We start from the raw sequence: 14,409 nt of genomic DNA, 5'->3' as shown, positions 1-14,409 counted from the left end.
AAGCACCAATCTGTTGGCGTTCCTTCCCCTCCCCCCTAGGGGAAGGGTAGGAAAATGAAGTGGGGGCAGTATGAGGAGAAGAGGGAGGGAGGGAGAGAGGAGTGGGGCTCTATCCTGGGATCCTGACAGAGTCCATCAATTAAAGAGATTGATTTGGTTAACAGCCTTCTTTAAAATGCAAATACACACCTGCGGCCATTCACACCTCACTGTGAACCACTTAGATAAGCAGATAGCTTTCTTCCCAGGGTAGGGACAGAAGGTTCAGTGGGAGGTGTGGGGGTGGAGTGACCATTTTGGATCCTGGGTGCGAGACCACAGATGATTTAAGTTAGAAGGGCCTCGTACAGCATCTTCATTTTCCAGAGGAGGAAGAGTGCGCATAGTTAAGTGTGCATGTTAGAATCCAAGAGGAATAGATGCAATTTGTTTTGAAGACAGTATCTTCTACACACACAGAAGGTGGAGGGAAAATTGTAGGATCCTTCCTACCCTAGGGTCCCCTGGGTACCAGAAGGCAGAAAGAACCAAGGCCAAATGTTTGTTAGTTTTTCAATCCTGCTAAGCACCAAGCTGTCAGACATCCGAGATATCCCTGCCCTGAGGGTACACAGCAGGCTCATACACACACATGCCACCCACATTCTGCTCCTCAGAGCACCTTCCTGGCTCTGCAAACAAGAGCAGCCCGATCTGAAGTAGCAGAGGGAAGAGGGAAGTGACAGAGGGAAGTGACGCGGTGACAGGAGAATCCCTTTGGGGAACATTACTGAGCAAAGGGGTGAGCTGGCCGCAGAATGAGAGGGAGGCGGAGCCAGGTGGCCCCAGACCTGCCCTCAGTGTCACTGCACAATGACCTTGTTGAGTCTGGGTTAAGAGGATTGGAGAGCAGACATGCTTCTCGGATCTTAAGCATCTGGGCTGAGTGGCTCTGGGAAGGCATCTGTTAGGGAGGGCGGGCTCGGGCTCCTCCTCCTCCTCCTCCTCCTCCTCCTCCTCCTCCTCCTCCTCCTCCTCCTCCTCCTCCCCCTCCTCCTCCTCCTCCTCCTCCTCCTCCTCCTCGCTGGCAGCCATTACCATACAGCTGACTTTCACGCTGTCTCTCAGGACACAGGCGAAGAGAGCAGCCCTCCTCACTCACCCACAATCCCCAGCTGAAGTGTACATAAGCTGAATTGTAAACAGCTGAATGTTTTCCAAGCTGCCACCCCCAGCCATGAAGGAATCAATGGAGCGAACAGCCACCTTCCCCCAGGCGGCTCAGGACAAGGGAGCGGGAGCCGAGGGGGATTTCCAAACAGCTGCAGGAGCTGCTTCCCAGCCAGGCGGTGCTGCGGCTCTAAGCAGATCACCCTCAGCAGCAGCATCTGCAGGACCACAGCGGGGACGTCCAACAGGGCAGGTCAGCACACAGGAATAACAGCTACCTCTCACTTCAAGGAGTCAGGCAGGCAGGGTTTGCAAAAAGAGTTCTGCCTAAACGGGGACGGTCCTATGTACCCCATGCCGAGGTGGAGGCTCCACATATTCTCATGGGCCAGTGCTCTGGCAGCCGCCATGGTTTCAAAGGAGAATGCAATCAATTCATTCATTCAAGGAGATGCCTCTCCTTGCCCCCCATGGCGGCATGGGGGGCAAGGAGAGGCATCGCCATGGCAGGAGAGGAAAGAAGAGGGCACAGTGGAAAGAACACTGGACCTGGTCAGACTTGGGTTCCCAGTCTGGCTCCATCGTGGAGCACCTGTGTAGCTTCAAGCATCGATGCCTGTTCTGAGCCTGCTCCCCCATCTATAAAAACGAGATCACTGCCTGTCTTGCAAGGTTACAGCAAATATTAGAGCGTAAGAAAAACACCTGGCTCTGACTGCATTATAAGCTGGGCTACCTGAAAGTTAAGACTTTGGGATCACAGACTCTAGGCTTAAATCATATTCTGTAATCCTGGACAAGTCACTCAAGGCCTCAGTTTCCTTATCTACAGAATGGGGTATAATTTCTGTCTCATGTGGCTTCCATGAGGATTAACTAATACAGGTACTACACAGTGGAATTGGCCATAGAAGGGTTACGTCATTGAGATCTGAGAGATTAGGAAACCAGCCTCTTGTAGCTAAAGGTAAAATCATGGGAGATGAGTTGATAACAGTTTACCCCCCAAAAAATATATATCTAGAAATGTTTAGTAAATTCCCTCATTATTTTCAGGGTGACAAGAAAAGGCAACGATGCCTTATTTGGTTATCAGCTGTAGGTCATTTAGATAAATGGCTGCAGGATGGAGGGAGGGAGAACACTAAGCCTCAGTAGTCTCATCTATATAATGGACTGGATAATACTTACCTTGCAAAACAATCCTCCTGATAAGTTCATTCTTGGAAAACATACCCCGAACTTCCTTCCTGTAACCATTGTCTAAGCTTTTCCTCACCTGACTTGGCTACAAATCAACTGATAGAACAGATTAATACTGATTACCGGAGTCCTGGAAATGTGGACTTAATTCATTTTTAAAGTATCTGATTCACATTAATTTTTATTAATTTAAAGTGCCATTTGCTTTAATAGTTTAGAAATGTCTTAATATAGCTGGTGTGAACTTAGACCATGTATGATGGTTTCCAATATGCCAAAGATATCACTAACTAGGGATAATTACATAGTATTTGAGACATAATAGCCATGCAACTAAAACTTTAAAAATAGCTCAAAGCAGTCACGAACTCTCACTTTCTTGCCAACAGTCTCAATACTCAGCATCGGGTCTGGTCCTCCAAATGCCCTGGAGAAGAGCTGGCATCTAAAACAAATCTTTTCTTAAGAGGAGGTATAATAACTTTTACTGTGAAGAAAATCTTCAAGAAACAGATACTTGCTTTAAAGAAAATCATAACAGCAACGGGCACTCTTTTCAACATATGGATTCCTCTTGTTTAATAGCAATCATTTATTCAGCAGATGTAGAAAGAATGTGCTCTTCTTTTGGACTTATCTAAACTAAAAAAAAAAATCATCTGGAGACTCAAAAGGATAAGAAAGCACATCCTTTTCCACTAAATATAAATCATTTGGAAGGGGGAAAATATTAATTTTACCATACTGGCTAAGATAGTCTTTCACTGAATCACAAAGCAACAATTTATTATTTAAATTAATGCTCTGTTTCTTTCTATACTTTTACTCTTCAAAACCTAACCATTTTAAATTGCATAATTATTGATTAACTATAAAACAGCCCATTTCTTGACCATGTCAATTACATTCTACTTTTATTACTGATGGGGAAAGTGTCCAGAATCGGTAAGACTTCTGTCTGGGATCAACAAATGGTTGATTATTTTCCTATCTAGTTCCAAAATGTCAGGAAATCAAATTAAAGATGATCTGTGTCTGAATATTTTTACTTACGAAGTCAGTGATCTAATGTAGTTAATAACTCAAACTGAAATTTAAAAAGAAGTCCCTGCTTCAGATGAAACCTGCACCTATTTAAATTGTGAATAGATAGTTATTTTAAGCAGGCACTCTTTTTAATTTAACAGAAAACATATTCAGCCTTTTAAACTGGGGACTCACACTGTAGTTCAACCATTCCATAAAACACTGAAAACATAAATCTACGTATGTTCAGACCTCTGCCTGGAGGGGCAGCTCAGCTTTGATATCACCATCAAACAAGTTGCTAAATCACTGTGGAGTCATTTCTGTTACTGGCGCACAGGACTCACCAGAGCTGGTTGCATAAGGCAGCCAGTCCTCACCCTGCACTTCCACGAGGGCGGAAAACACACAAGCATCTCTCCACAGCCACTTCTGGGAGCTGCCTCCTGACCACAGAGAAGCATCTTCGTCTTCCAGTTGCAAAATGGCATAAAAGCAGTAAGAGAGAAACTATCATTTATGAAGACTCACTTCCCTACTCTCATCTTAGGAGATGTGTATTTTTGGAAGAGAATCTGTTAGTGGGCGGGACCAAATCTGTCTGGAGATTAAGCAGCATTGGACAGCTGGGAGAACTGGAATATAAGCTTGGATTTACTCAAGAAGAGAGGGGAAACACCCCTTGGTCAATAGCATGTTAACACACAACGGTATTACCAGAACCAGAACCACCAACCTTTTCCTGTGTTTTGTTTTTACTTTAACTTTGTTTTGGCTTGCTGCTCCATGCTATCTGTAAGTGAAGGACTTTCAGAGGAAGTGGGTGAACTTTATTCAACAAATGGTTACCGAATGACTAGCAGGAGGTCCACAGACCAAAGAAGGGAAAAGGCTCAGAGGAAGAGTCTGAGGCAGGCATACATTCACAAAAGGAAAAAGATTAAAAAAGAAAATTCATGAACTCTTGATTCTGAGACAGTAACTGGTTTTTGTTTTTCTTAAATAAGAAGCCCTAGGGAGGGGGCAAGCTGTGTGAAGCATACAAGACCAGAAGCCAGAACAATTCCGTTTTATAAGATGACTTATCTATTTATTCCTCTTCTCTTAGTCTGTTCTCTCTTCCTCTGAAAAATCAGAACCAAGGATCCCAAGTATCTGAGACAGGAAATGAGTAAGGCAGGAAAAAGGATGTGGTCTGAAAAAGAGTGGATTCTGGGGCTGAGCCAGAGCAAGTAACAGGCCCAGGGTCATAGATGGGGGAAGGGGTTTTGGTGGCAGGAAGAGAAGTCTCAGGGTCAACTGGCTCAGACGAGAAAGCCAGGGACAGAGGAGGTATGTCTGGAGAGGCATTAAAAACATCTTCCTAAGAAGTTACCCACCACTGAGATGCAGAGGAAAGGTGGCTGAAGAGATCCTTAGCCAGGAGAGTCATTCCTGGGACAGAAAGAAGAGTGGAGTTGCCTTTTCTCCTTACTTTAAAGAAAGTGGAATAATATATATTGAATGCACTTAACACAGTAAATTAGAAATTAAGCAAGGGCCTGGAAGAGAAGTAGAAAGGGCTGGTAGGTGAATATATCATGAATGACCAATGTTCATAGCATCTATGTGCCACATATAAGTAAAACAACAGCTTAAAACAAGAAAAACAAAGAAGGGGGCAGAGACCAGGAGAGACTGCTCACAAAAATGCAGTTGGATGCCCTGGCCACCCTGACTGGGTAGCTCAGTTGTCGATGGCTCAGTTGGCAAGAGCTTCATCCCTACTCCAAAAGGTGACAGGTTCGATTTCCCCTCAGGGAACGTGCTGGGCTGCAAGTTCGATGCGCCTCTCTCAAATTCAATGAAAACATATCCTCAGGTGAGGATTAAAAAAAAAAAAAAAAGCAATCGGATAACTGAGAAACCAACTCAAGAGAAAAGTGGACTAAGAAACTGCCTACTTTCTCAAGACTAAGGCTGAGAAAAGGTATCTCTTTTTCCCAGTGTGCATGGGAAGAGATCTTGGGTGGGCTGAGAGGCAGAGATCACGTGACGAAGAGTGCCTGGAAAGGGCAGGGCAGGTGCCAAAAGTGCACCACGACCCATCTGCTGGACCCTCGGTGAAACAAGCCAGCCCTTGTGAATGAGCCAAACCAGAAAATCTGGTTCCCGCCTCACAGGGACTGGAACTTGGGTACAGAAACAGTGGAAAGCAAGTTTATCAGCTGATTCAAAAGTGTGGCTATTTCCAAATACAGATCCAGATGTCGGGGCTGTGTGGAGAAAACACTTTTATATTTTCCTCAGTGCCTAGCAAGTGCTTCCTTTGTAAGAAGAAGCCCGACAGAAGTCTGTGAAACGTAACTGAATGAAACCAAAACTAATTAAGAAACTTGTGCGGGCAGGTTTCTTAAGACTCAAGATAGAATCTCTTGCCCTACAACCAATACAGTAAGGCACTTTCTATTCTAGAGTCAAATGACATAAAGCCCTACATCCCTTATGACTTACACCTAAGCCTTAATCAATGGCCACTGCCACGTGTCTGCTTCCCTGTGTTGTTATAAATGATGGCGAGGGGGCAGAAATAAAGGAGTAAGCAGGCGTTGCCTTGCCTCATCAGCCGGTAGTATTCAGACACCCCTAAAATCCTGGCAGTTCCAACATTTGGGTTGACTCAGAAGGGGAAGAAAAACCCCAGGTGAATGATATGCTCCAGAGCCAAATGGCTGGAAAAGGCCAGGACAGCAGGGTAGACACAGCTAAAGTGGCTATTTTCTAAATCAAAATCAAGACACACAGGCCGATAGACAATAGATGGAATATTTTACATTGGGGCTGTCCTAGAAAAATCGAGGGCATATGGCGGATTTAGGTCGGTGGCTTAGTTCACGACAAGGATCCTCTGGGCCCAATATGCTAATAGGAGGGGATTAAAAACCAAGGATGGGAGATGTGGAAGGAGAAAGCTGTCACTGGTAACGCAGGGAAAAGAAAGTGCGTCTGAAGACAGCACAGGAAGCAGGTAAACATTCTAAGTAGGGAGCAGGAAGGAAAGGAAAGTTGGTCAGAACTGAAAGCATTGTCAGTCGTGTCAGTGAAACCTGTCCAGGTATCAGGCGGGCGGGGGGTGGGGGGTGGGGGGACAGGGGGCGGATAGAAGTTCAGATTGAAGCTTCACATTCATTTGCAACCTGACCTTGGGCTCATCGTCCCCTCTCTGTGCACTTCCATTTAAACAGTGAATTTCACAAACCCGACGAAAAGGATCCACGATATCAGTTAGTACACCACCGTTTGGTATGAGGAGAGAAAATGCTCTTCTAAAAATGGAAGAGAGGAGCAGACCCGCACGGCACAGCGTGTCCCTTTCCGTCCAATTACAAACTGAACTGGATTGAAAACAAAACTCTCCGGCGAAGCCTCAGGCCTCCAAGCAGAAGTCCCCATCGATGGAGCAGGCAGCCTGGCCCCTTAAAAGGGACGTCCACCGCGGCCACTCGCCGTCGGGAGGGCGGGGGCGCGGGGGCCCGGGGCGGGACGCGGACGGGGACACACGGAAGCGTTTGGCGGCAGAGGCCTCCGCGGGAGCGCGGGGCGGGAGGGTCCCCGAGGAGGGGCGGCGGAGCGGGGCACCGTCGGGCGCCGGGAGGGAGAGCCGCGGCTGGCACGGCCTGGCAGCCGAGCAGGCCCGGGCCGGGAGCGGCCCCGAAGGGCGGCGCCCGGTTTGGAGCGCGAGGCGCGCGGGCCGCGGACCCCCCCGGCGAGCACCCTTCCCCCGCGCGGCACTGACCTGTCCGGGGCCCGGCTGGGCCTGGCCGGGCGGGGCCTACGCAGCCCCTCGGCCGGGCGCCGCCTGGCGCGGAGTCCCGGGCCCGGGCGGGCCGCCTCCTGTCCGCCGGGAGCCTCCGAGCCGGGGCCCGGGGCTGCCGCGGCGCATCCGACCGCACCGGCCCGGCCGGCGACAACAAAGGGCGGCGGGGGCGCGAGGCCGGGGCGGGGGCGCGGGCAACGGCCGGATGGCGCGCGCGCGGCGGGCGCTCGAGGGCTGCGGCCGCCGTGGAGACAATGCGGCGCGTCCCGGCCGGGCTCCGGCGGCCGCCTCCGCCGGGGGCGGGGGGAGGCGCGGGGCGGGGCCTGGGCCGTGCGGGGCGGGGCGGGGCCTGCGGGGGGCGGGGCGCCGGCGCGGAAGCTGGGCCGCCGGCTTCCTTTGTGCGGCCGCCGGGCCCCGCCCCCTGCCCTCCGGGAGGCGCGGCGAGGCCCGCGGCGGTTAGGGACCTTAGGGACGGGGGGGGGGGGGGGGGGGGGGGCTTCGGCGCGGGGACGTGCCCTCGCCGCCTCCGGAGTCCCCGGCGGCGCGGTGCGGGGCCTCCGCCTGGGGCGATAATAATAAGAGGCGATAATAATAACGGCGAGTCATTGCCCGCTCGGTGTGTGTCAGCTCCGCGTGCGCGCACTCCGCGTGTTCGCAACAGCCCCCCGAGGAGCCATTATCCCCCCCCCCCCCCCCCCCCCGTGAGCTGAGGATCAGAGAGGTTAAGTAATGATCGAATTGACCCGGCTTACACCTCCATAAAAGGGAAGAATGCCGACTCTTCAGGCTCACTGTGAAGGTTAACTGAGGACATTTATACAAAGTGCCAGCAGTGCCTGCCTGGCATACAGTTGGAGCCTAATAAATGTTACTTTTCTTTCCTAAACCACACTGCTTCAAATGGGATTGTCCTGGTGAAGTACATTCAATCAGGAGATATGCTGGGAGCTGTGGGGGATACAAAAGCGAGTCACAAGTTCACTTCCCCCTCCCAGCTTTGTGCAGAGTAGACAACACGAATCTCCCCATGATTGCTCTCACTGTTCCCAACATTTTCCCATTTTCTTGACTCTCGCCCTCTCCCTCCCTCCCTCCCTCCCTCCCTCCCTCCCTCCCTCCCTCTCTCTCTCTCTCTCTCTCTCTCTCTCTCTCTCTCTCTCTCTCTCTCTCTCGCATTCATATTCTCTCTCTTTTCCTATTAGGTCTCCCTCATCCCTTGTCTTTGTTTCCACGTTTTACATTTATGTCTCTTGATTGTTTACTTCACTCCCTTTCTTTTCCCTATTCCCTTTCCCCTCTACTATCTTTCAAACTTCCAGAGCCTTATTTCATTAATGTTCACATTTCTGCCTTTACATTTCTTAGACTTATATTTTGTTTTATAAAAGAAAGTAACATAGGATCAAATACACAACTCCTCTCTATTCTCCAAACATGCCCACGCGTTCCCGACTCCCTGCCTCTACTCCCACGACTCCCTCCTGGAGTGCCCTTTCCCCACCCCTGCGTGTCCAGGTCCTACCTATCCTTCAAGGTCAAGACTCAAGAACAGTGGACAACAAACTTCTGTAAGGGACCAGACAGTAAATATTTTAGACTTTACAGGACATATGGTTTCTGTTGCAGATCCTCAGCTCTGCTGTTGTAGCAGGAAAGCAACCATAGGTAACATGTCCATGAATACAGGTGGCTGTGCTCCGATAAAACTTTATTTATGAACACTGAAATTTGGATTTTGTATAATTTTCATGTATCATGAAGACTATTCTTTTTATTCTTAAACATCTTAAAATGTTAAACCAGCAATAACTTGGGGGCTGTACAAAAACCAGTGATGTTCTGGATCGGAGTGGCTCAGTTGGTTGAGCATTGTCCTATGCACTCAAAGGTTCCCAGAAACATACCCAGGTTGTGGGTTCAATCCCTGATCAGGGCTGTACAGAAAGCAACCAATTGATCTCTTTCTCTCTCTCTCTCTCTCTCTCTCTCTCTCTCTCTCTCTCCCCCCCCCCCACTAACCCACCTTCTACTCTCTCTAAAAATCAATGGGAAAATATCCTCAGGTAAACACACACACACACACACACACACACACACACACACACACGAAAAAAACCAAAAACGGAAAAAACCTCAAGCTGCTGCTGTGATGGATTTGGCCCTTGGGATATAGTTTGCTAACCTCTGCTCTAGAACAATGCCACTTCTCTGCAGTCTAGCCTGATAATTTATACTTGGTAGTAACTTTTCCCTCTTATTGAACTTACCTATAATACTTCTATAGTATATATCACATTTTAGTTTTTATTGTATATGTTTTCCCCCTGTGCACTTAACATCTTTCCCAGCAGAACTCTAGCTCTTTGAAGGTAGGGTACAGATCATTTTACTCTATCTATTACCTCCCATCCCACAGTGCTTTGCATAGAGCAGGCATTCAAATACAGGATGGTTATACAGTTAAGTACTAGGTGGCTGACCATTGTTTCCACTGTGTAAAGCTTACTTCTCTCATTAGATAGTCCTTCTGGGTCAGGATACCTGTTATGTGTATACTAGAGGCCTGGTGCACAAAATTCGTGCATGGGGGGTGGAATCCCTCAGCCCAGCCTGCACCCTTTCCAATCCGGGACCCCTCGGGGGATGTACCACTGCTGGTTATGGGATTGAGCCTAAACTGGCAGTGGGACATTCCTCTCAAAATCTGGGACTGCTGGCTCCTAACCGCTCACCTGCCTGCCTGCCTGATCACCCCTAACCTCTCTGCCTGCCTTCCCGAAGCCCCTAACCATCTCTGCTTCAGCCCTGCCACTGTGGCTTTGTCTGGAAGACGTCTGCTCTATCTAGTCTAATTAGCATATTACCCTTTTATTAGTATAGATTATCTTGATCAGATTACAGAATGAGATTTTTGAGAGCTTTGTAAACAAGATGGAGAAAAGTAGGCAAATGATAGTTGGATAACAAATACTTGAACAAAGAATGTTGATTATCACCAACTTATAGACAGGGCATGTGTCCTCAGTTGGGTCCTATTCAACATTTCTATCCGCAAATTGGTTAAAGACAAAGAAAACATGCTATATAATCTATAGATGGCAAAGTTAACAGAGGCATTATGTAATGATTAACAACATTCAGATATGAAACATTTCTGTCCCACCACATATTCTTTCTGTGCCTCAGTTTTCTTATCTTTAAAATGAGGCTGATAGCCCTAACTGGTTTGGCTCAGTGGATAGAGCATCGGCCTACGGACTCAAGGGTCCCAGGTTTGATTTCGGTCAAGAGCATTGATTTCGGTCAAGAGCATGTACCTTGGTTGCAGGTCCCAGGAGGAGGTGTGCAGGAGGCACCTGATTGATGTTTCTCTCTCATGGATGTTTCTAACTCTCTCTCCCTCTCCCTTCCTCTCTGTAAAAAAAATCAAAACATTTTTTTAAATGAGGATGATAAAAGTTGCTTCAGAGGGTTACTGTCAGGATTAAATGAGGAAATACATGTAAACCCTGACAGAGAGAGCTCAGTGAATGTTAGCTATTCACTATTACCGTTTTCTTACTGGGCTAGAACTCTGGGATATATTCACAAGATATTTAACACATATCATTAACTATACATTGGCTCAAAAGAGAAATTGTATGAGGTTGAGACTGGGGAGACCTGGAATGAAAGCAGTCCATGTAAAAAGAAACCTCAAACACAAAAGCAGACCTAACCCTCTGGAATTCAGGTGGCACAGTGCTTTGTGACCCAACAGTATCGTTTTCCTGGGTTGGAGCAGTGGATGTGGGGCCCCTGGTGCAATCTCCTGATGAAGGAAGGAAGGGTGTAGCCAGAGCCATGGTGCTTTCATAGCTATGGGACCTGAAGCCTCTTCAAGATTTTTGTTTTCTCCTCTAAATAATGGGGGCCATAATATTTCTTTCCTGGCCTTATTATCATGGGTAAAGGAAAACTTAGAACAGTACTTGGCACATAGTAGGTGTTCAACAAGTTTTCATTCCTCTTGACCATACCATGCAGATCTGGAAAACAGTCCTGCCTGCCCCCTGAAGAGCTAATACAGCGAGGTTCATGTCCCAACCTACTGTGACTTGTGGCTTTTTATATTTGGAATTAAGGTGCTTAATTTTGTGGATCACATTTTAAGAGAATTATTGAAAAGGTGCAAAGTGCCTAGACAAGAATAACCAGAACAGTGGGAATAGGAGGTCTTGACATTGTAAAAAAAAAGTCTCAGTCTTTAGACTAGATATTCTCCCCACCCCCGTCTCTCTCTCTCTTAATCTGCAACAGAGGATATTTTTTCCCATTGCTTTTCAGAGAGAGTGGAAAAGAGGGAGGGAGGGGGAGAGACAGAGGAGAGAGAAGCATTGATGTGAGAGACATAAGAATTGGTTGCCACATGCACCCTGACCCCAGGGTCGTGCCCTTGACTGGGAATTGAACCCATGACCTTTTGGTGCTTGGACTGACACTTTAACCAGTGAGCAACACCGGCCAGGGCTGATTCTCTCTCTTTTTTCATTTTTTTTGAAATTGATTAAGGTATTACATGTGTCCATATCTTTCTTTAATGGGAGGGAGAGGAAAGAGACATGATAACAGTCTACAAACACTGTAGGAGATGGACCCTGTTATAATTCATAACAGTCAAAACCACTAGTAGAAGTTCCAGGGGAGAACATTGGGGCTTAATTTGAAGAGTGACTTCCTGATCATTAGAGCAATTCCACAATGGAACGACTGCTTTTCAAAATGATGAACCCTTATCTTGCAAGTGACAAGAGAACAACGAACTCCTGCCTGTCTTTTAATTTTTCTAATGTTCTTTCTCCATATTAATTTGCTTTCCTTTTCTTTGATCCATTCATTATAGGACATTTATTACCCCCACCCCCACTTTGTCCTCAAGTGCTGCTATTCTTCTCATTTCTCCTTCTTCAGTTTCCAAACCTTTTGTTGGCTCTCCAACCCTGACTCCAACACACAGTCCAATGACAGGAACTGCCTCCCTGAGTTGTAGGCAGCAAATGGCTCAGAATGTCACTGAAATCAGGGCCAAGATTGCTGTGCACACTGGCAGGCAGGGAAGGAAAGCAAATGGATTGCTGTAAAGGCAGAACTACTGCTGTGACTCTCCCATCAGGGTAGCGGGATCCAGCGGAATCTCCTGAAACCCAGGCCACGGACAAGCCCACTTGTCGCTGGGCACTCACAGGCAGACAGATGGGGTCCCAGCCGAGCACTGTTCTTTCAAAGATGCTCTCCACGAGCCGAACTCACTCTGAATCCCTTTCCAGCTCCCCCTCGGCAGTCATTTCCCTCATCTTTGAGCTACCCAGACCATCTTGTCATATTTCCAATTTCAAGAACTCCCCTCCTGCCAAAATGAATCAGGGAACGGAGACAACTGGATACCTGAACTCCCCAGCTAGCATGCAGATGTGTAGACACATCTGACAGCAATGGCATGCAGGCCTGAGTCTGCATCTAGAATTTTCAACTCCCTTCCCCAGCCTTTTATCTTATACCTTCTTAGACCCCCTTTCTTTATCCCTGGTTCATCTTCTCTTCCCTCCATTTTCACCTGCCCAGCTTCCTCGATGCTTTTTATGGCTTGCTATAGTTTCTCCTTCCATTCTAGTTGCCCAAGTACAATATGCCAGGGGATGGCAAGGAAGGCCAACTCTCTCCCCTCCCCCAAGGACCCCAGTACACTTCATACCGTGAGCTGAGATCTGCTGGATGTTAGGGCTCTTGGGTACAGGCAGGCCCCCGGGCATGGCAGTAACAATGGCTTGCTGATGCGGTGATGGGCGGGACCGAGCCTCGGGCACACTCTTCTCCCCAGGGACCACTTCCTTCCAGTCCTCGGGGGTGCACTGCTGGGGCTGTGAAGACACAGGTCAGGGAGGATCTTCTCATGAACTGCCTTTACATTCCGGACACTGCCCCGCTCCGTGGAGCTTGGGTAGAGGACAAGGACGTTCCAATGTAGCCAGCCCCACATCAGAGAGGGGCCCCCTTTTTTGTTGGAACATCCAGAGGACTTCACCACTCAGCCCACCTGGAAGCACACCCCACTGGGGGCTGGGGGATTACCTGAGCGGTGGCCCCCATTTGTTCCGGGAGCCTGGGATCGTTTTACTCACCACGGGTGACGCAGGCTGCAGTTGTAAGATGACAGCCGAGGCATGCTGGAACCTGCGCTGAGGGGTGTGGGACAGGCCCTCAGGATACCCATTGTGAGGCCCAGCATCGGGCGTGGGAGGGTGGCAATGCTGAGTGCTGCCAGGCTTGTACAGGCTGGCAGTGGGACACTGGAGCGGCAGGGTGGATGTAACTGGGCCTAGAGGCATGGCATGGGATTCGGGGCTGGGCTGCAGGGCCAAACTCGGAGGGATGGAGGCGAGCTGGGGGTGGGACTGGGCTTGGAGTGCGGGCCGGGATTGCTGGGGCTGCTGCTGCTGCGCTGGCTGCTGCTGCTGCTGCTGCTGGATCACAAACTGGGGCTGCAGGTGCTTTGAAGGCGGCTGGGAGAGGAGCTGGTGTGGCTGCAGTTGAGCGTAGGCTGAAGGGGAAAAACCAGGGAGGGGGCGTGGCTTGACCTCGTCCTCTGCAAAGCCCCCAAATGGACCCCTGCCCATGCCCACAGAAAGGCGGCTTCTCAAACGCAGTGTGGATTGCTCTCACCTTTTACCTATAGCCTGACTTGGTCACAGCCCAGTCTTTTCTGTTTTCTTCCTTTTCTCCTGTGCTGCAACACTGGGCCCGTGGCTTTCCCTCAAAGCCCAATGCCAAACTCACCTCCTTGGGAAGCCCTCCTTGACATTCCAGCTGGGTTCTCTAGGGTTCCATGTTCTCTCTCTCCTCCAGGTCCTTCGCTTGCTTTTTTCCATGCCTCCCATTGCCCACCCCAGCTCTGTCTGGCTCGTTCTTATTCACCCTCTGCTCCGCCCAGGTTGCCTCCTCCAGGAAGCACCAGCTGTGCACAGCGGTCCTCAGACTGTGGCAGGAGGCAGACCGGGCCGGGCTACCAGGACCTGCTGTTACATGCCATGAGACCTTGGGCTATGTGTGCAGCCTCTCTAGGCCTCAACTTCCTTGTCTAAAAATTAGAAATATAGTTCTCACCCTGAAAGTTGTAAGGATGAAATAGGAAACAAAAAAACTGTGCAAATAAAGTGAGAGAAAATGACACGATGTGCACAGCCAGCGTCTGGCACCCA

The 14,409-nt window shown here is 48.9% G+C and overlaps 1 protein-coding gene across 4 annotated transcripts in view; it reads right to left on the bottom strand.

Moving 5' to 3' along the window:
* The window catches only part of PHC2 (polyhomeotic homolog 2), a 76,168-nt gene that overhangs the window by 15,486 nt on the left and 46,273 nt on the right, over positions 1-14,409 (bottom strand). For 3 of the 4 annotated variants that reach the window (XM_084873065.1, XM_084873066.1, XM_084873067.1), the window contains 2 exons: positions 13,333-13,751; positions 12,906-13,071 (listed from right to left, as the gene is read on the bottom strand). In XM_084873065.1, coding sequence (XP_084729191.1) covers positions 12,906-13,071; positions 13,333-13,751 — 585 coding nt within the window. Of the gene's footprint in view, positions 1-7,153; positions 7,470-12,905; positions 13,072-13,332; positions 13,752-14,409 lie in introns of those variants that run through there. The other variant, XM_084873068.1, reaches the window with a different exon arrangement.

This window comes from Pipistrellus hanaki (assembly GCF_964339955.1).
Source record: "Pipistrellus hanaki genome assembly, chromosome: 2".
NCBI classification, from domain to species: Eukaryota; Metazoa; Chordata; class Mammalia; order Chiroptera; family Vespertilionidae; genus Pipistrellus; species Pipistrellus hanaki.
This window is presented reverse-complemented; position numbering and strand designations above follow the sequence as displayed.